Below are 22,216 nucleotides of genomic sequence, written 5' to 3' on the forward strand. Positions count from 1 at the left end.
TTGTTCTCTCTCTCTCTCTCAAACAAATAAATCTTAAAAAAAAAAAAAACACATAAAAATGTGCACAGGGAAAAATTTAGCTTCTCATCCTGTCCCTTAGATACCCAGCTCCTTCCTTCTCCCATGTAACTACTTTTTTTTTTAAGTTGACTGTATATCCTCCCAGAGTTTCTTTATGCAAAACATAAGCAAATAGGAATTTAGGTTCTCATTTCCTACCCTCCTCCCTTAACACAGGTGATGGCACATACCACTGACCGCTTTATGTCTTGCTTTCCTCACTTAATCATCATCTTGGGACTCTTTCCAAATCAATACATAGAGATTGTCCTCATTTAAAAAAAAATGGGGCGCCTGGGTGGCTCAGTCAGTTAAGCGACTGCCTTCGGCTCAGGTCATGATCCTGGAGTCCCAGGATCGAGTCCCACATCGGGCTCCCTGCTCGGCGGGGAGTCTGCTTCTCCCTCTGACCCTCCCCCCTCTCATGTACTCTCTCTCATTCTCTCTCTCTCTCTCAAATAAATAAATAAAATCTTTAAAAAAAAATAAAAATAAAGAAAATGACTGCATGGTATGCTGGATAGTCCATTTATTTAACAAATGACTTATATTGTGTTAACTATGTGCCAGGCATTAATCCAAACCAGGGGCCAGCAAACTACAATCCAAAAGTTGAATCTGGACCACAGCATGTTTTGTTTTTTTTTAAAGATTTTATTTATTTATTTGAGAGAGAGAGAGAAAGAGATAGAGAGATAGATAGAGAGAGCATGAGTGCACTAGCAGGGGGAGAGGGAGAAGCAGGCTCCCCCCTGAGCAAGCACCCTGGGATCATGACCTGAGCTGAAGGCAGATGCTTAACTGACTGAACCACCCAGGGACCCCTGGACCACAGCACGTTTTTATAAATAAAGTTTTATTGGCACACAGCCATGTCCATTGATTCACATATGCGTTGTCTACGGCTGCTTTCCAGCTACAACCACGGAGCTGAGGGGTTGCCATAGACTGTCTGGCCTGCAGAGCTGAAGATATTAACTATCCAGAGCTTTGTAGAAAAAGTTTGCAGATTCCTGTTGTAAACATTTTCTTTTCTTTTCTTTTTTTTTTTTTAAAGATTTATTGTTTGTTTTAGAGAGAGAGAGAGCTAGAGAGAGCACGAGTGGGAGGAGGGGCAGAGGGGGAGGGAGAGTCCCAAGCTGACGCCACGCTGAGCGCTGAGCCTGATGTGGGGCTCAATCTCACGACCCTGAGATCACGACCCGAGCTGAAACCAAGAGTCGGTCGCTTAACCGACTGCACCGCCCAGGCGCCCCGTAAACATTTTCTATATACTAACTTGTTTAATTCTCATAACACCCTAGGTGGTAGATGGTATGTTATCCTCATTTTTCACACGAGGAATTGAGACACAGAGGCGTCAAGTAACTTGCCTCGGGGAGCCTAACTTGAAAGCGGCAGAGTTGGGGATTGTAACCCTGGACAGCCTGGTTCTGGGATTCTTGCTGTCCACAGTTACCCAAAACTGGCCCTATCCCATTGCTCAGTGGGGTGATCATTTATTTTCTCATCCTCTCTATCAGTGGACACTTGGATTGTGCCAGGCTTCTGTTAACGACACATTTACTTCAACCATTAACCTTGTCCATGAATCATTTTTTGACTCCTCCTCTGTGTGACCTTGGGCCTGTTACCTAACCTCTCTGTGCCTAAGTATCCTCATTTCTAAAATGGGGATAATAAATTCCTATCTTTAAGCATAATGAATTACTATAAAGAACCTAGAAAAGTCCCTGGCTACACAGGAATGTTATTATTGCTGCCATACACATGAGTAAGTATCTCCATGGAAGAAGTTCTCAGAAGGATTTGCTGGCTCAAAGTGTCTGAGCCTTTGTATTTTTGGTAGATATTGCCAAATTGTTCTCCATATGGGCCTGTTCCCATGTGGGCTATTCCAATTACATTACCACTAACAAAGCATGAGAGTGCTTACTGGCCATCACCTTGCCACAGACTGTTCTGTTGTTAAGCTCTCGGAGTCTTGCCAACTCATGGGTGATAAATGGAGCTCATTATGGCTCAATTCACATTTCTCTTATTCTGAGTGAGGTTAGACCTCTTTTCCTTTGTTTAAGAGCTATTTCTCTTTTCTCTTGGTGAAGTAATATCTGTTCATATCATTTGCCCATTGTCTTTTTTCCTTCTGGGACTGCTGTCCTTTCTTACTGATTTTTAGGAGCTCTTTATATATTAGGCTGGCTTGAAATTCAAATCAGGTACTTACTACCTTTGTTGTCTTGAAGAAAAAAAACATTGCTTGACCTATCTGAGCCCTGGTTGTCTTATCTATAAAATGGGGATGTGGACAGCATGTTTATCTCAGGGGTTGTATGAGGGTAAAATGTGATAGGTTAAGTTGAATTCCTTACTGGTGTGATTGATGTGCTAAATTTAGCCAATGCTGAAATAGTGGGAGGCACTCGTTTTTGTTAATTTGATTTCAGTCAGTCTGAGTTGGCTATATGTTGTGGTATAAGTCAGGGTGTGTAATGTTACCTGCTGTGCCAAACTACACACTTCAGTAGCAGTAAGGGTTTACTTCTTGCTCACATCACAATCTAGTTTGGGTCAACTGGGGGGTTAAGGGAGTGGCTCTTCTTTACAAAGTACCTACAGGACCTGGGCTCCTTCCATCCCATGGCCCTACTCTCCCTAAAGCCCTTGGAGTTCTTCCTATCCCAGAAGTGGTGCTGTCACCTCCATTCTTGATCCATTGCCCAGAACTCCATCACGTGGTCCCATCCAACTGCAATGGTTTAGGCTGAGAATGGTTTAGCTGGGAGCTAGGGCAGACAGGAAGTGGTTGGGTGGACATAGAAGAGAATGCTGTAGAACCCCAGAAGGATGCCTACCTGGCTTCAGAGATGCAGGTCTGGAGGGGCTGACTTGGAGGAAGCCGTAGTGGGATAAGGAACAAGGGGGGCTTGAATCAAAGCCACGAGGGAAGAATTCAGCTAGGGACTGGGGAGCCTGGGTGGGAGCAAATCTCAGCAAAGTAGGTTGGGTTGGGCTGTTTGGAAGACCTCATCACAACATGTTTACTACGGCTGATGGGGACGGAAGTCTGGGAGGGCCAACATTTGGTATTGTGCCTTCTTTTCTTCCATTTTGTTCTGTACACTGACTTCCTTTTAGGCCTTGTACTGGGAAATGTCACCCTTTAGGACTTTCCACAGAGGAGGCTGGAAAAATCCTGTCCCTCTCCTGCTCCCAGCCCTCCCATGGCTCCCCATTGCCTTTGGGGCAAAAGACAAAGTCCTCACCCTGGCCCATGAGAGTCTATGCATTTGGCCTCTGGCCACCTCCTGGCCCTCCCCTCCCCCCCTCTTCCCTTTCCTCACTCTACTCCAGACACAGGAGTCTCCTCGCTGTTCCCAGAGCCCACCAGGTCTGATCCAGCCTCAGGGCCTTTGCACATCTGTTCTTTCTCCATGGATCTGTCTTCCACCAGATATACACTGTGATTGTTCTCTTATCTCCTTCAGGTTTCTTATCAGAGAACTTCCCTGGTTTCCACACATAAGATTATGCCCCTTACCCCCCCACACACACTCCCTCTTCTTTTTCTTATTTTATTTTTCTCCATGGCACTTACAGCCCTCTGACCTACATAGTTTTTACTTCTTTGCTTATTATCTGCTTCCCGCACTGGAGTGTCAGGGCAAGGCTTTTGTCTGTTTGGTTCACAGTTGTGTCCCTGGTGCCTAGAAGAGCACCGGGCACATAGTAGGTGCTCAATAAATATTTATCAACTCTTCACTTCATTCAATTTATTCATCCTTCCTTTAATACTGGGAGAGCAAATCATAACTTATGTCCTGTTTCATACACACAATTTAATTGATACATGATCACACTCATTTGTTGACATATTGTCTTTGGCTGCTTTCATTACATGAATAATCGTGACAAAGATGCTATGACCTGCAAAGCCAAAAAAAAAAAATTTGCTGCCTGTCTCGTTACAGAAAGAGTTTACCAATTGATCCCTGATTTAGTGGGTATTTGTTGAGTGCTTACTTATTATTGGTTAGTGGTGGTTGGTTAGCAGTGGCTAAGCAAGTGTCTAGGCCTCTCTTGCCTTTGGTTTTCTCACTTGTAAAATGGGGAAAGTGATGATGATGATGCTAGTAATAATACTAATGATGACATCACCCATGTCATGGATATTTCCTTGGGTTAAGCCATGCACAGGATGATGGAGAATGCCATGATGATTAACACACAGATCCTCATGCAGCTCATGGAAATAGATGAGGAAGTAGGCAGTTACCCAAGAGTAGAACACACAGTCAGCTGATGGGTGGGTGGAGCCCAGGGCATTATGGGAGCAGAGAGGCGGGAAACCCCAGAAGTAACCACGGTAGGCGTCTTGGAGGAGGTGACATGGCAATTGAGTGTGGAGGTTGGGGCATATTTGAGGAGCCAAAAGAAGTTCTGTTTGTCTCCCTTGTTAACATTAATGGTGCCAGGAAGTGGGCAGTACCCAAGGGTGTGTTGGGTGGGCACAGCTGAGCTTCTAAAGATCTCACCACAATGTACAGATTAACTGTCCCCCTTTGATAGCGGGGATGGTGTTCTGAGACCTGGGCTTTAGGAGGAACTTGGGAGTCAGGTCCCTTGGGGAAGAGATAAGGGATGTTCAGTTGGAGAAATTTGAAGTTTGAGGAAATTCTGAGCTCAGTCTGCAGAAATTTTAACCAAGAGTTTTAGACTTAGTGACCAAAAACCCAACTGAAACTGCCTTTGTAAAAAATAATATTTACTAGCTCACATAACTGAAAAGCTTAGGAGAAAAAAGCTTCAGGTCCAGCTGGATCCAGGGGCTTTATCTCAGGATCACCTCCACCCCCTTTTCAGTTGTTTTCCTCCATTCTCAGTCATCCTTTCCCCTCATGGTGGCAGGCAAGGGTGCCCAGCTGCTCCAAATTTAGATGCCCACATTTTTGTGTACAGTGGAAAATAGCGGCTCAAGCCCCAATCTATGCTTCACTGGGCATGATTTCTTTGCGTATGTGTGTTGTGTGGGTGTGGGGGGAGTCACATATCTGTTCCTCAACCAATTGTTGTGGTTGGTAGAATATGTGGCTCTGATTGGCCAGGCTGAGGTCACATATCTATCTATTTCTGGAGATGGGGAGGAGTCGACCCCACCCAAAAGAGCTAGACTAGAAGGAGGACGGGTGGCTCCCAGGGGACACTGCGGGGCTGCTAGCAGAAGAATGGGAATAGCTGTCAGGAGGCAATCGGTGTTTACACTGGCATCAAGTACGAAGTTGCTGCACAGCCTCTTGCCAGTCCCCACCGCTGACAACTGGAGCCCCATCTTTCTCCGTCCTGGGGGCTGCTCTGTGCATCATAGGATGCTTGACAGCATCCTTGACCTCCACCCACTTGATGCCAGTAGCACCGTCTCCCCTGGAGCTGTGACAAGAAAATGTCTGCAGACATTGTCAAATGTCCCATGGGAGGTAGAATCCCTCCCCGCCCCCCCCCCCCCCCCACTGAAACTCTGTTTTGGAGGGAGTGAGCTTCTGATCTTGGGGAGGGTCCACAGAGACATGCACGGACAGTTACTGTCTGGGGACAGTGAAGAAGAGATCGAGAGCTTCATTGAGTTAGAATAATCACTTATTTTATTATCAGCAACAGGAGCTGTGCTGAGTGCTGGGGCTATGGGAAAGGACACAGCAGACATATTCTCTGGTCTCCTGAGTTCATGGCCTTGTGGGGAAGAAGGGCAGTATACTTGTTTCCTGTGGCTGCACTAACAAAGGACCACAAGCTGGATGGCTTAAAATACCAGAAATATATTGTCTCACAGTTCCAGAGATTAGAGGTCTGAAATCAAGGTGTGAGCAGGATCGAGCTCTTGTCTGGAGGTTCTCGGGGAGAATCCATTCCTTGCCTCTTCCAGCTTCCAGTGGCTCCTGGTGTTCCTTGGCTCCTGACTGTCACTCTGTCTTCACCAGCTTGTCTCCTCTGTGTCTATCTGTCTGTGGGTCTCTTCTGTGTGTCTCATGTGAGGACACTTGTTGGTGAATTTAGGGCCCACCCCAGTAATCCAGGATGATCTTGTGATCTCGAGATCCTTAACTTAATGACATCTTGCAAAGTCCTTTTATTATTTTTCCCCCCCAAATAATTTCACATTCACAGGTAGGTTCTAGGGATCTAAAGTAGTTATATCTTTTGGGGTGGCCACCATTCAACCCACTGTAGACAGTAAAAAAGCAAATCAACAAAATATTACAATAAATGCTGCAGACAAAATAAGCTAGAGGTCAAGATGGAGGAGAGGAAAGGGGCATACTTCTGGAGGTTGGTCAAGGAAAGCTGAAAGCTGAAGGCTGAGGAGCTAGCTCTGGGAAGAATGGGCTGAGGAGGGTAAATGCCATGCAAAGGCCCTGTGGTGAGGAGGGACTAAATGAAGGTGAATAGAGAAGGGAAAGTGATGGGATTAAGGTTGTGAGGAAGGTGCTTCGCTAGTGTGGCTGTGGGTATGTGTGCACAATTAGATGTGATGGGAAGTCCTTGGAGGGTTTAAGCAAATTGGTGGGTTAAGGAGGTCCCTCTAGCTGCTCTGTGGGGACTGGACTGTTAGAGTGATTGAAATGGCAATGAGGGGACATGGGTGGAGGGGTTGATGGAGATGTCCCACAGGGATGTGATGGTGGCTAGACTAGGAGTCAGGAACAGTCGATGGGCTCACATTTCAGTGGTTGTGCTGGTCAGACTTCCTGACAGACCAGATGGGGGAGGGGTCGAAGTGAACGAAAGGAGGTGAGATGATGTCTAAGTTTGTAGCTTAGGAACCTTGTGAATGGGGGCAATACTTGCTAAGATGGGAAGGCTGGGGAGAGTCAAGTTTGGGGGAAATTCTGATGGGGCTGAGTTACCCTGGAGATGGAAGGCAGCACAACATACTGGTTAGTGCAGTGGTTCTCAACCGGGGGTGTGGGGAGCAACTCTGTCCCCCCAGGGGACATTTGGAAATGCCTGGAGATATTTTTGGTTCTCACTACTGGAGGGAGTGGTGTGCTCCTGGCATCTAATGGGTAGAGACCAGGGATGCTGCTTATATCCTAAATGTTCTGTAATCCCAGGACAGCCACTGAAGTATCAATTGTGCTGAGGCTGATAAACCCTGTAACTCTAGTTACATGGGGGTCTGGGTTCTAGTCTTGACTGTGTGATCTTGGGTGAGTTACTGTACCTTTCCGTCACTCAGTCTCCCCACCTTTCAAATGGGGGTCAGGATAGTCCCTGACTTATAGGTCTATTACAAGAATTAAATGAGTGAATGGTTGTAAAGTTGTCACATGCTGCAAGCCGTACCGCGTAGTGATTGGTAAGCAAACTCATAGGGGGAGATGAGATCATTTGGGGAGGGAGGAGAGAGAGAGAAGAAAAGGGGTCTGAGCCTCAGGGTGTAGCTGCATGGAGAGGTTGGGGAGAGAAGGAAGAAGAAGCCAAGGAGTCAGAAGAGAGCCAGTGACTTAGGAGGAAAGCTAGAGACCAAAAGAAGAAAGTGTATCGACAGTGAGGTGTTGGTACTTTGAAACGAACAGTTTTATCGAAGTGGATGGAAAGAGTGTCAGAGAGTATAGTAAATAACAACAGTAGAAGCAGGTCCATTTATGGAGCACTTAATATGTGCAAGTGTTGTTCCAAGTATGTAACACTTATAACTCATTTGATTTTCACAGCAAATCCATGGAGTAGGTGCCATGATGTTCAGGTTATCTCTTCTGCAAATCAAACCACCCCAAACTTAAAGATGTAAGACAACTATTTTAGAATTCTCACAGATTCTGTGAGTCAGGAATTCATATGGAGTGTGGGGATGATGGTTTTTCAGCCCCACGATGAGATGTCTGAGGGCTGGAATCAGCTGGAGGAGCCTTCCCCTGCACGCTGGGAGTCTGGGATGGGGTGACTGAGCTCAGGCTGGGGCTGTTGACTGGAGCAGCGGCCCGTGGCCTCTCCATGTGGCTTGGGCTTCCTCACAACATGGTGACTGGGTTTTTTTGAGGAGTGTGGAGAGATCAAGGGTTTCTCAAGGTGGAAGCTGCAAGTTTTCTTCTGACCTACTTAGAGACCAGGTGGTGTCGCTTTGCTGTAATTTGCTAAGACCAGCCTGGATTCAAGGGCCGGGGAATCAGACTGCACCTCCCGATGGTGATGTGACAAGTCCCACTGCAGAAGAGCATGCTGGACGGGTGCTATGTTCGTGGCTATCTTTGGAAAGCACAACCTGTTTTCATTATTATCCTAGTCTCACAGATGAGGAAATGGAAACATGGAAAATTTAAGTGAGTTGCCCAAGTGAACAAGTAGCTATGTTGGGATTTGAACCCCCAAACCTGTGACCATAAGCACTATATGAATATCACCTCTTTGAGGTGGACATATGAAACTTTTAAGTGGTTATGGAGATAGTCTTGGATTCAAAGTTCTGGTTTTCTCAGTCAGGGTTTAGCCAGGAAAGCAGAAAACATCTTAGATCTTTCAGACAGAGAGGATTTAATTTGGGGAATGGCTAATGGGTGATGAGGGAGCTGAAAGACAGTTAGGGAATACTGAGGTAACCCAGAGAGTGGCCACTGGGCTGGAGAAACAGTAGAAGAGGTGGTGTGACCAGGGTCCAGAGGCCAGAACCATTCAGGGGAGCCAGGACCTTCTGCAAGCACTGCCATCAGGGAGCGGAGACCAGGAAGGAGAGTATTTGCGGCTGAAGCGGCAGAGCAAGAGAGGGAGAAATACCTTGGCTTCTCTTCCTCCCGCGCTTTGGTTTCCTGCCTGGGCATCCCATTGGCTGAGCCTACCTGGAAGCCAGGGTGCAAAGGAGACTGGGAAATGTAGTTCCCTTTGCTGTGACACAGAGCAAAGGGCAGGCAGGGAATGGATCTGAGAGCAAACCGACCAATGGTCCTCATAGTAACTGCCTCTTGGAGCTCAGTGCTATCTCAACGGGAGCTGCTGTTATTGCTATTTGCCTGAGAACGGGTGAAATGCAATGGTTTCGTTTCCCGAGGCGGGGTCCTCTTTAGTTCTAATGGTTCTGGTGGTTTTGGAGTTTAGTTTAATCTTAGATCCAACCCAGATCTCCTTTCTGAGGACTCTCCACCAGCACAGAGCTCATCAGCCTTCCACCAGACAACCCATCAGAGATCTGCCTGCAGTAATTATGTCCCTGGCTTCCTCCAGGTCACCTCTCGTCCTGGTAGAATACCACAGCAACTTCATGGCTCCTCAATGGACATGTTTCCGGAAATCCACCTTGGGGTGTCTGTCTTGTGCCTCTCTGCCCTGGGGACTCAGAATGATCCCCACATGGGTGTAACATCCAGCACCCCAAAAGATGTGGGCCTGTTCCCTTCAGTGTGATCTGCGCTGGAGTGTGGGACCAGGGGAATTAGGGAAAAGGCATTGACCATTTGTGCTTCCTTCTCAGGGACCCTGAGATATGGCCAAAGGGTGGAATGCTCTGGTGACAACCACCTGTCCCATTTTGATTACACAGTTTTTTTTTTTTTTAATTATTTAGAGAGGGAGAGGTGGGGGAGGGGCAGAGGGAGAGAGAATCTTTTTTTTTTAAATATTTATTTATTTATTTGAGAGAAAGACACAGAGAGAGCACAAGCAGGGGGAGAGGCAGAGGAAGAGGGAGAAGCAGACTCCCTCCTGAGCTGGAGCCCAACGTAGGGCTCGATCCCAGGACCTGGAGATTGCGACCCAAGCCAAAGGCAGATGCTTAACCATCTGAGCCACCCAGGCGCCCCATGGAGAAAGAGAATCTTAAGCAGTCTCCATGCCCAGCATGGAGCCTGACGCGGGGCTCAATCAACCCTGAGGTCGTGACCTGAGCCGAAATCAAGAATCGGATGCTTAGCCTACTGAGCCCCCCAGGCACCCCTGACTACACAGTTTTGATATCCAGTTTTGGTAAATCAGCACCTGATACTGCCCTTGGTTCACTCCCTCCCACTCCTACTTTCTCACGTTGCTCCAGCCACACTGGCCTCCAACCTCTTTTTCCAATGCACCAGGCAGTGTCCTGCCTCAGGGCTTTTGCCTTGGCTGTTCCCTCTGCCTGGAATGCTTTTCCTCCAGGCACCCACCTGGATCATTCCATCCTTCAAGCCCTTACTCCAATGTCACATTCTGAGAGAAGCTCCCCAGACCTTATTTAAAACTGCACCCCTTCCTAGCGCTCCCCTCCCCTTACCCCACTACTTTTCTCCCTTCGTACTCACCACCTTATACATACATACCCGTGTAACACTTCGGTGGTGCGTCTCCTCCTACCAGAGAGTCAGCCTCATGCCAGCAGGGATGTGTATCTCTTTTGTTCACAGCTGTATCCCCATGACTTGGATCAGTACGTGGGGCATAGTCGATGCTCAATAAATATTTGTTGAATCAATGAAGGGGTGGTTGCAAGATTAAAGCGCTCTGTCATGCCGCTCCATCTGATCATACGCTATGCACACTCTCGGTCTGCTTCTTTCACTGGGCACCATTCTTCTGCGATTTATCATAGCGCTGTGTGTATCAGTCCTTCATACCTTATTCCTGAGTTGAATTCCAGCGTATGGACGCCCCACAGTGTGCTCACCCTTTCTCCTCTTGATGGACACTTGGGTTGTCGCCATGTTTCGGCTGACGCTGATATGGCTGCTGTGAACATTCAGCTCCGTGTGAACACTTGCTTTCGTTTCTCGGTGTAAACGCCTGAAGGTAGAATAAGTTGTGTGGTAGATGCGCGTCTAACCTTTTAAGAACCTGCCAAACCATTCTTCCAACTTGGTTGCACCATTGACATCCCAGCCAGCGGTGCGTGAGGGTTGCCTGGAGCGCTTCTCTTGCTTTGCCATCCCTTAGTCCTTGGCTTTATCAGACACCTTTCCCATTTAACCAGATCCCTCCCGGGGCTCCCTATGCTGTTTCCCATGCTCACTCACCCACCACTGTTGTAACCAATCAATTATTAATGCCACTGTCTGCTCAGTGTCCATCTCCCCACTAGACTATAAGCTCTTTGGAGACAGGGTTCTGTCTGTCTTGGCCACCACCAGGTCCCGGGGCTTGGCACAGAGTAGGCACTCAATACATGCTTGCTGAATGAATGTATGACACTGCTTGGTGGGCCAGGTGCTAGAGTGGAGATTCGGTTGGTATTTTCATTCCCAGAGCGAAGACGAGGAAGAGGAGGCACCAGATGGTGCAGTAACGCATCCAAGGTCCTTGAGCTTGCTGCGGCTGGGCTGGGAGAGGAACCATGTCTCTCTGACCACCTCGACTGACACTGAGGTGTTGAGTGTGTGTTCGGGTGAGAGAGGAGGAGACAGAATAGAGATAGGCTGGCATGGGGAAGGTTTTGAAGGCCAGGATGCAGAGTTGATGCTCTGTACCTCTGTTGCCAGGCTTTGAAGCAGGAGCACAGAACACCCACCCTCTCTGGTCTGCAAGATGAAGTCTTGCAGTCCCAAGATTAAGGGGCTTCAGGGCTGAATGCAGAGGCCCCCCTTCTTCTGTCTCCCTGAGCAAGCCCTGGTAACAGGCATTTCCTGTTTCCGGTGGCTCCCTGGGCTGGGGTGGGGGTAGGGGAGCTGATTGCAGCAGTTGTGCTCAGCTGTGGGTCGTTGCTGCTGCTCCCTGCCCCCAGTCACCAAATGGAGCCTCTGTTCCTGCATACTGGTTCCCGAGAGGAGGGTGGCAAACTAAACCAACCTTTCTGCCTCTTTCTTTGCCTTGGGCAGAGGTTCTGCTGATGGAGGACCAGCAGGCAAAGGGGAAGTGTCTGGGTGCTGATTTGCATATGGGCAAGGTGCCAGCCCAACTCTTTGATATTCTGGTGGAAGGGGGAGGGGGCTGAGGGGCTTACCTCACCAACACGGAGGAAGTGTTCTCACACACCCCTCCTAACTTTGGTTAAAAGGTCCCCTGTCCTTTGCCACCTCTCCCACGCTTTGGGCTACCAGAAAGTCCTTCTGGTGGTCTAACCTCAGTCATTCTTGCTGCCTGAGGGAGCCCTTTTCTTCAGCTGGCCCTACCCCAGCCTGGAGGCCTGATAAGTCATACCCCCTGTCCCCCCTTGAGATGTCACATGACTTGGGGGAAGAAGTCTCAAGACTCAGCTGATCTCCCTGAGGTCAGGAGGGAACTTCCTCCCTCAGGCCAGATGAGGCCAACTGTTCTGTTGCCCCTGGTGACTTGCAAGCCCTGTCTGGAATCAGCCTACAAGGCTGCTGGGCAGGAGAGTGTTACATGTGGTTCCTGTCACGTGCCAAACCTCCTACGTGGCACCAGGAGGCAGACTGGTGTGGTTCAAAGAGGTAGGGTGGTACAGTGGTTAAGGGCATGGCCTCTAGGCTCAGAGAACTTGTGTCTGGCTCTTCATTCCTTCCTGTGTGGCCTCAGGCAAGCGATATATCCTCACTGAGGCTCAGTTGTCTCACTTGTAAAATGTGGATTCATTTATTCACCAACTTTTACTGAGCATCTACGGGGTGCCAGGCATTGTACTAAGTGTTAAGGCCATGGCAGTGAGCAAACAACACCGAGAATCCTCTCCTTGTGGAGCTGATGTGTCAGTGTGTAAGGGAGGACAGACAGATACTAACAAAATAAGTAAGAGAAATATACAGTGCCCCAGACAATAAGCTCTGTGAAAAAACACAAAGCAAAGGGGAGGATAGGGAGTGCTAGGTGTGTGTGTGTGTGTGTGTGTGTGTGTGTGTGTGTGTGTGTGTGTGTGTAGTGCAGTTTTAAATAGAGGGACTGGGAAGGTCTCACGGAGAGTGACATCTCCTCAAAGGCCCAGAAGAGACAAGGGAAGGAGGCACCAGGTTAATTGGGGATGGACATTCTGAGCAGACAGGAACAGCCTGTGCAAAGGCCCTGGGGCACGGCCATGCCTGGCAGGTTGGAGGAACAGTGAGGAGGCCTGTGTGGATGGAGCAGAGAGAGCTAGGAGGAGAATGGGGGCAGGGGAGGGGAGGGAGGGGATGGGACAGGTCATGTGGGGTCTTGTGGTTTGCATCTGGGTAGGATGGAAGCCTTGGGAAGATTTTGACAATATTTCTCTGGCTGCCATGTTGAAAATAAATGATATGGGTCCAGGGGCAGAAGCAAGCAGTCCCAACGAGGAGGCCACCGCAGTAATAATGCAGGTGAGGGATAATAGTGGCTTCGGCCTGGCAGGTGCAGAGGAGGGGCGGGATTCTGGCTGTATTTGGAAGGTGGAACCAATAGCATTTGTTGATGGGTTGGAAGTGGATGAGAGAGAAACAGAGGAGTCCAGGTAATGCCAACGTTTTGGGTTTGAACAACTGGAAGGCAGATGTCATTAGAGCGTGCCTCCTAGATCTCAGTAGCAATGTTGTTGGGAGGATTGCACAGACATGTGTATGCCAAACTCTTCATCTCAGGTTTGGAAGAGGCAATGCTCTCCATAAACGGTGCCTCCCCGGAAGGACTGGGGGCTCTGGAGGGGAGGGGCTGGCTCGCACAGGCAGTGCTGGTTCACTGAGTGACTCTTTAGGGACAGCTTTGGGAAGTAGGGCTGTAGCGAGAAAGGGAGGGTGAGCCATGGGACAGAAAGGAAGGAACACAAGACAGCATAGAAGCACACTACTTGCTGTTCGTGGATGCGTGCACGTGTGGAGGGAATGAGGACATGGACTGGAACGGTCCACATCTACTTGCAGAGACAGGCCACCAGTGAGGAGGGAAAGAAGAGAATGAGATCAGAGACAGTGCACAGGACTTGGAAATGTAACTATAATGTTTAACTAAAAAACACATTTACCCAAAGGAGCTGAGAACTCATGTCCACACGGAAACCTGCACATAGATATTTATAGCAGCTTTATACATCATTGCCAGAACTTGGAAGCAGCCAAGATGTCCTTCAGTAGGTGATGGATAAGGAAACTGTGGGACATACAGACAAGGGGAATTATGGAGACAGTGTTTGCCAGGGGCTGGGGGGAGGGAAAGATGAACAGGTGGAGCACAGAGGGACTTGAAGGCAATGAAACTACTCTGTATGTTACTATACTGGTGGATACGTGTCATTATATATTTGTCCAAACCCACAGAATGTACATCGGGAGTGAACCTTGATGTCAACTACAGACTTTTCAATGTAGGTTCATTGGTTATAACAAATGTACCCTCTCCGGTGGGGGAGGCTGATGGTGGGGGAGGCTGTGCGTGCTTGGAGGTAGGGAGATGTATGGGAAATCTCTCTACCTTGCATTCAGTTACTCTGTGGACCTAAAACTGCTCTAAAACATAAAGTCTACTATAAAAGAAGAGAAAAAAAAGAAAAGAAAGGAGGGGGGGAGGGAGGGCAGAGTAGAGCCTCCAGACAGGACTGACGGAGATACCATGCACACCAAAAGGGGATGACCTGGTGTATTTTCACCTCCCTCCAGCCTTGGCCAGCATGTTCGTCTCTGCTCCACATGGTCTCTCACCCTCCAGAGTTTAGCCTGAGCTCTTTAATTTGGCAGCACTGTTCCAAGAAAGCAAGAGCAGAGGTTACAAAGCCTCTGGATGCCTAAGCTTGAATTCACACAGTGTTGCTGCCACTGCATTCTATTGGTCGAGGCAAGTCACAGACCAGCCCAGACACAAAAGATGGGGAAGCGGACTCTGCTTCTACTTGGTATTTGCCTGACTTTCAAAAGTTTGCATATCTGGTGGGTGGGAAATAGTATCTTGTGGTTTTAATTAGCATCACTTTGATGACTACCAAAGTTGACTGCCTCCTCATGGGCTTGGGGTCATTTGTGACTCTTCTTCAGGGAAACTTGTGTTCGTATCTTGCCAATTTTCTGATTGAATTCTTGTCTTTTTCTTACTGAATCATTAGGAATTCTTTATAAATTTGAATACAAATGTGTAGCAAATATCCGTATTCACTCTGTGGCTTGTCTTGTTACTCTCTTCCTGATACTTTTGGATGAATAGACCTTTTAGTTTGATCAAATCCTGCTTATCATTTGGACTTTTGTTGTTCCAGAATCACTCACAATTCTGAGGTCATCCAGATAGTCTCCTCAATTGTCTTCTCAAAATCTTGCCTTTAGCATTTAAGTCTTTAATACCATCTGGAATTTGTTTCGAGTAGGATATGAGGGAGGCAGGGATTTGATGTATTGTTTGTTTTTTTGCCCTTATGGATAACCGGTTGAACCACCCACAATTATAAAATAATATTTCTTTTTACCATACATGTGTAATACCTGCTCAGTCATAAAAGACATTTTCAAACATGTATGATTTATTTCTGGGTCCTCTATTATGGTTTATTTGTCTTTATCCCTATATTTCTTATCTATTGCTAAGTAACAAATTATCCCCCAAATATTCCTTTATTGAGCACTTATTATGCTTATGAGTTATTTGGATCAGGAATGATGAAATGGCTCAGCTGGGGTTTCTTGTGAGGTTGCAGTCAGATGTCAGCCAGGGCTGCAGTCATCCAAAGGCTCAACTGTGGCTGGAGGATCTGCTTCCTTGATGATTCGACCACATGGAACCCAGTTCCTCTCCATAGGGCTGACTGAGGGGTCTCACAACATGGTGGCTGGTCAGTGACCCAAGAGGCCCAAAGTGGAAGCAGGAATGCCTTTTATTACCAAGCCTTGACAAGTCATGTATCATTACTTCTACCATACTCTATCAGTCAGTCACACAGGGCTAATCTTGGTTCAGTGAGAGAGGTAATTACAACTAGGGCACAAGTACTAGGATCTGTGGGCCACTGGGGGCCATCTTGGAGGCTAACTGCTATAATTACATTGTCTTAATTACTGTAGATTTATGATAAGTCTTGATGCGAGTATTTCCAGTTAACTTTTTCTCTACAGACTTGTCTCGGCTATTTGTGACTCTGTGCTTTCCCATATAAATTTTAGGATTCATGTGCCAAGTTCAGTGAAAAACCATTTTGAGATTTTAATTGAAATTGTGTTGGACCTGGGGTGCCTGGCTGGCTCAGTTGTTAAGTGCCTGCCTTTGGCTCAGGTCATGATCCCAGGGTCCTGGGATCGAGCCCCACATTGGGCTCCCTGCTCGGCGGGAAGCCTGCTTCTCCCTCTCCCACTCCCCCTGCTTGTGTTCCCTCTCTCTCTGTCAAATAAATAAATAAAATCTTAAAAAAAAAAGGAACTGTGTTGGACCTATAGTTCAATTTTGGAGAAGGCTGAAATTTTTAAAATATTGAGTCTTTCTAGACAAGAATTAGTATATATTTCACTCTCTTTGTTTAGATCTTCTTTCATATTTTTCAATAAAATTTTATAATTTTTCATAAAAGATTTTTCACTTCTTTTTGTTAGATTTATATGTATCACTGGCTTTTTTGTATGTTTATTTTACATTTTTTAGGCTATGATAAATGGTATCCTTTTAAAATAGAAGTCCAATTTTCATGCAGTGAAATGCTCAGTTCTTCAGTTACTGCTCAATGAGTTCTAGCAGATGTATACACTTGTGCAACCCACACCCTTATCAAAACACAGAACATTTCCATCACTTGTGGCCTTTCTGAGTCAATCTCCACCACCCTCCCCACCCCAGAAGCAACCACTGATCTGATTTCTATCACCATAGATTAGTTTTGCTTATTCTAGGATTTCACAAATGTTATCTTTTTTAAGAAAATAGCATTTTCTGATTGATTGTTGCTAATGCACCAACACACAGTAAACTTTGTATATTGATTGTGTATTCACTCACATTGTAAGGTTACTGTATTTATTCTGGTTATTTATCTGTATATTCTTTTGGGCTCTTTGTGTTGACAGTGGTATCTTCTGCATTTGCCCAATTTCTTCCTCCCTCCTCCCTTCTCCTCCCCTCCCTTCTCCTCCCCTCCCCTCTCCTCCCCTCCCCTCTCCTCCCCTCCCCTCTCCTCCCCTTCCCTCCCCTCCCCCTCCCTCCCTTCTTTCTTCCCTTCCTTCCTTCCTTCCTTCCTTCCTTCCTTCCTTGTTTTGTCTTGCAGTGCAGGCTGAGATCTTCAATGCAGTGTTGACTAGAAATGGTAATGGGGACACCCTACCTTAGTTCTGATTTCAAATGCCAGGGAATCTTTTCAACATTTCCCTATTAAATATAATGTTCTACTTTTTATTTAAAACAAAGGTTTAAGATTTTTTTTGAAGATGCTCTCTTTATCAGGTTACAGAAATTCCTTTCCACTCTTACTTTGCCAAGAGTCTTTCTTTTTCTTTCTTTCTTTCTTTCTTTCTTTCTTTCTTTCTTTCTTTCTTTCTTTCTTTCTTTCTTTCTTTCTTTCTTTCTTTCTTTCTTTCTTTCTTTCTTTCTTTCTTTCTTTTTCTTTCTTTCTTTCTTTCTTTCTTTCTTTCTTTCTTTCTTTCTTTCTTTCTTTCTTTCTTTCTTTCTTCTTTCTCTCTCTCTCTCTCTTTCTTTTTTCTTTCTTTCTTTAAGATTTTATTTATTTATTTGAGGGAGGGAGGGAGAGAGAGAGAGAGCGCACAAGGGGGAGGGGAGCGGCAGAGGGAGAGGGAGAAGCAGGCTCTCTACTGAGCAAGGAGCCCGATGCAGTTCTCAGTCCCAGGACCCTGGGATCATGATCTGAGCCAAAGGCAGATGCTTAACTGACTGAGCCACCCAGGCGCCCCTCTTTCTCTCTTTCTTTATCACAAATGGATGTTGAATTGCTACTCTTACTAATCTCTTTTCAACAGAGAAAGAACAAGCCTTGGGCAGGCAAGAGAATCCAGCTGGACTTTACTAACACTGTTTACATCATATTTATTTTACACTGCCTTCTTTTTATAGCAAATGATCCTAGTTTCCTTTTGATAGAAGGATGTAAAGTTCTCTTCTTAAATACATTTAAGTTAAAGTTTATTTATTTACCTTATTTTATTTTTTTAAAGATTTTATTTATTTATTTGACAGAATTAGAGAGGGAGAGGAAGTGAGAGAGCATAAGCAGGGTGAGTGGCAGAGGGAGAGGAGAGAATGGGAGCCCGATGGGGCTTGATCCCAGGACCCTGGGAAGCTGGAGGCAGAAGCTTAACTGACTGAGCCACCCAGGCATCCCTAAGTTAATTTAAAGTTCACGTTCCATAGAGAGTGGGGTAGGTATAATGTGGATGTAGCAATGATTGAGAAGAAGATGCAGTCTGAAGATGGAAGTGTGAGATCTACGGGTACAGTAAACACTGTATTGACTTGATTCACATATGTTACTACAGCATAGTGCTTGCAGTCACACTGACTGGGTTTGCACCCTGGCTGGCTGTCCTTGCCTCAGTTTCCTTATCTGTAAAAGGATGATATAATAGTACTTGCAGAATTCCATTACACACACACACACACACACACACACACACACACACACACACACACAAGCACGGGGTGGGGTGGGGAGAGAATAGGAGTGGGGGGAGGGGTATGGAGGGAGGAAGAGAGAGAGAGAAAGTCAAACTCATAGAAACAGAGATTGGAAGGGCTGAGGTGAGGGGATGAGGAAAATGGGGAGATGTTGGTCAAAGGGTACAAAACTGTAGTTAGGTAAGATGAATCCTTCTAGGGATCTAATGTGTAGGCATGATGTCCTTAAGAATACTGTCCTTAAGAATACTGTATTGAGGGGCGCCTGGGTGGCTCAGTCGTTAAGCGTCTGCCTTTGGCTCAGGTCATGATCCCAGGGTCCTGGGATCGAGCCCCACATCGGGCTCCCCGCTCTGCGGGAAGCCTGCGTCTCCCTCTCCCGCTCCCCCTGCTTGTGTTCCCTCTCTCGCCGTGTCTCTCTCTGTCAAATAAATAAATAAAATCTTAAAAAAAAAAAGAATACTGTATTGAGGAGCGCCTGGGTGGCTCAATCGGTTAAGCATCTGACTCTTGATTTTTCCTGAGGTCATGATCTCAGGGTCATGAAATCCAGCCCTGCATCGGGCTCAGTGCTGAGCGTGGAGTCTGCTTAAGATTCTCTCTTGCCCTCTCCCTCTACACCCCCACCCTACTCCCACTCCCACATGCATGTACACACACTCTCTCTCTCAAAAAAAATAATACTATATTGAACCTGGAAATATGCTAAAAGAGTAGATTTCAGGTGCGCTCGTCACACACAAGAACGACTATGAGGAGATGCTATGTTAATTAGCTGGACTGTGGTAATCATTTCACTATGAATATTCATATCAAATAATCACATAGCATGCCTTAAATATACACAATGGTATATATACATTAAAAATATATAGAGAGAGTGCTGGGAATTGGGCACATGGCAGGTGCTCATGCAAGGCCATGACATAAACCTGGGGTCAAGAAAGTTTGGTTAGAATTCTGTAGGATCTAGGGAGCTTAGAGAGAGCTGAGCCCGTTGGGACATTTGGATGAATTGATATCAGGCAAATGCAAGGATGTGAGGTCTTGTTTATAGCAGAACCAAATACGCCAAACCCAGAGTGACATCCTGTATGTTTGACTGCTGCATCAGTTAGTATCTTGTGGTTGCAAGTCACTACAACCCAACCCAAACAGATTTAAACAAGAAAGGAATGTGTTGGCTCATGAAATTGAAAGTTCAAACATCTTTCCTATAAATGGAACTGTACAATATGTAACCTTTTGTGCCTGGCTTCTTTCACTGAGCATCATGTTTTTGAGGGTTATCCACTTTGTAGCATGTATCAATACTTCACTCCTTTCTATGGCCCAATAATATTCCATTTTATAGATGTACATTATTTTGTTTATCTATTTATCAGTTATAGACATAAGTAAATTCACAGAGACAGAAAACAGACAGTGGTTGCCAGGGAGAAGGAAGAGACTGGGAACGGCAGGTGACTGCTTAATGGGGACAGGGTTTCCTTTTGGGCTGAGAAAAAAGTCTTGGAACTAGATGAGGTGCTCATTGCGTGACATTGTGAGTGGGCTAAATGTCACCGAAATGTACGCTTAAATGGTTCATGGTTAGATTTTTTTATTGTTGTAAAAAATACACAATATTTATCATTACATATACGTACACAAAATGACATAAATATATATTTGATAAATATAAATACAAATTTATCTAAATATTTGAATACTGTATAAATAAAGTAGAATATTTGCCATTTTAACCATTTATAAGTATACAATTCAGTGGCATTAAATCCGCTCACAATGTTGTGTACCTGTTACTACCGTATCCAAAACTGTTCCTCATCCCCAACAGAAATTCTGTCCCCATGAAGCACAGGCTCCCCCCACCCCCACCTCCAACCTCTGGCTCCCACCATCTACTTTCTGTCTCTGTGAATTTGCCTACTCTAGGGACCTCATATAAGTGGAATCCTATAATGATTGTCCATCTGTGTCTGGCTTATTTCACTGAGCATAACGTTTTCAAGATTCATTCATGCTGTAGCATAAATCAAAATTTCATTCCTTTTTCTGGCTGAGTAATATTCCACCATATGTATATACTACATTTTGTTATCAGTTAATGGTTAACTTTATGTTATATGAATTTTACCTCAGTAAGCAAGAATTCAAGGGTAGAGTTAGCTTCAGGTACAGCTTGATCTTTATCAGAAGAGGGTGTGGCTTACTGAGAGGGAGGTGGTGCCTTCTTTTTCCCCTTCTGGGCCAGTCCCCAAGTCAGACTGCCCAGGGCTCAGCTTCTCCCCTGTCCTGTTACGTTTCCTCCACCCCCATTTCTGTCTCTTTTCACAGTTCCTATGCCTTAAGAACATCCGTACCTTTTTGTCTACCTGCTGTGAGAAGTTTGGCCTCAAGCGGAGTGAACTCTTTGAGGCCTTTGACCTCTTTGATGTGCAGGATTTTGGGAAGGTAAGCTGGTGCTGAACTTCCCGTGAGCTGGGCACATAGAGCTGGAATATTGGATTTCAGTCCATTTCCATGAACATTTCCATCAAGAAAGCTAAGTGTTGTTGGGGGAAGAACAGGTAAGTCAGACCAGGCAGTACACCAGGTGCAAAGAGCATGGGATATGGCAGCTGGGTTCCAGTCCCTGCTTTGCTACTTGCTGTGTGACCTCAGATTTGTGACCATGTCTCTCTGAGCCCTAGGTCCCTCCTTTCTAACACAGGAATAATATCATCCTATACTTTCTGAGTGGTTATAAGGATTGCAAAGAAGAAGGCGATCAAGTGGTGGGTGCTTAGTTAAGGGAACCCTGACCTACTCACATAGAGGAGTGGGAAGGTGGAGAAAATCCTGAATTAGGCTCCTAGGGGCGTGGAATCTAACCATAATATCTAGCCTCAGATATTGGAGTCTGAGGCTATGTTCTGGCATGTGGGTGGGCAAGGGGCTTGCTGAGCATCCATGGCCTTTGTCACAGGTAATCTACACCCTGTCTGCTCTGTCCTGGACCCCGATTGCCCAGAATAAGGGGATCATGTGAGTAACCATTTGATCTGACAGCCTTGGGTTGATCTGGCTCCAATGCTCCCCCTCCTGGAAGTGCCCCTCCCACCTAGCCCCCAGGCCTCTGGCTCATACCATCATGTCTCCCCAGGCCCTTCCCCACCGAGGAGGAGAGTGTGGGTGATGAAGACATCTACAGCGGCCTATCTGACCAGATCGAGTGAGTGTGTGGGACCACCACCCTGCCCTAGGGAGTCTGAGAGGACATGGCCCTGCCTTACGGGGTCTGAGGGGACATAGCTCTGCCCTAGGGAGTCTGAGGGGGACATAACCCTGCCCTAGGGGGTCTGAGGGGACATAGCCCTGCCCTAGGGAGTCTGAGGGGGACATAGCCCTGCCCTAGGGAGTCTGAGGGGGACATAACCCTGCCCTAGGGAGTCTGAGGGGGACATAACCCTGCCCTAGCGGGTCTGAGGGGACATAACCCTGCCCTAGGGGGTCTGAGGGGGACATGACCCTGCCCTAGGGGGTCTGAGGGACATAGCCCTGCCCTAGGGGGTCTGAGGGGGACATAACCCTGCCCTAGGGGGTCTGAGGGGGACATAACCCTGCCCTAGGGGGTCTGAGGGACATAACCCTGCCCTAGGGAGTCTGAGGGGGACATAACCCTGCCCTCGCGGGTCTGAGGGGACATAACCCTGCCCTAGGGAGTCTGAGGGGGACATAACCCTGCCCTCGCGGGTCTGAGGGGACATAGCCCTGCCCTAGGGAG

General features: G+C 46.7%; 1 protein-coding gene across 4 annotated transcripts in view; it reads left to right on the plus strand.

Moving 5' to 3' along the window:
- VAV1 (vav guanine nucleotide exchange factor 1) overlaps nt 1-22,216 on the plus strand; it is a 49,587-nt gene that overhangs the window by 3,795 nt on the left and 23,576 nt on the right. For all 4 annotated transcript variants that reach the window (XM_027585291.2, XM_027585292.1, XM_027585293.2 and 1 more), the window contains exons 2-4: nt 20,788-20,904; nt 21,419-21,477; nt 21,596-21,664. In XM_027585291.2, coding sequence (XP_027441092.1) covers nt 20,788-20,904; nt 21,419-21,477; nt 21,596-21,664 — 245 coding nt within the window. The remainder of the gene's footprint in view (nt 1-20,787; nt 20,905-21,418; nt 21,478-21,595; nt 21,665-22,216) is intronic.

Source organism: Zalophus californianus, chromosome 1 (assembly GCF_009762305.2).
Source record: "Zalophus californianus isolate mZalCal1 chromosome 1, mZalCal1.pri.v2, whole genome shotgun sequence".
In the NCBI taxonomy this organism is placed as follows: Eukaryota; Metazoa; Chordata; class Mammalia; order Carnivora; family Otariidae; genus Zalophus; species Zalophus californianus.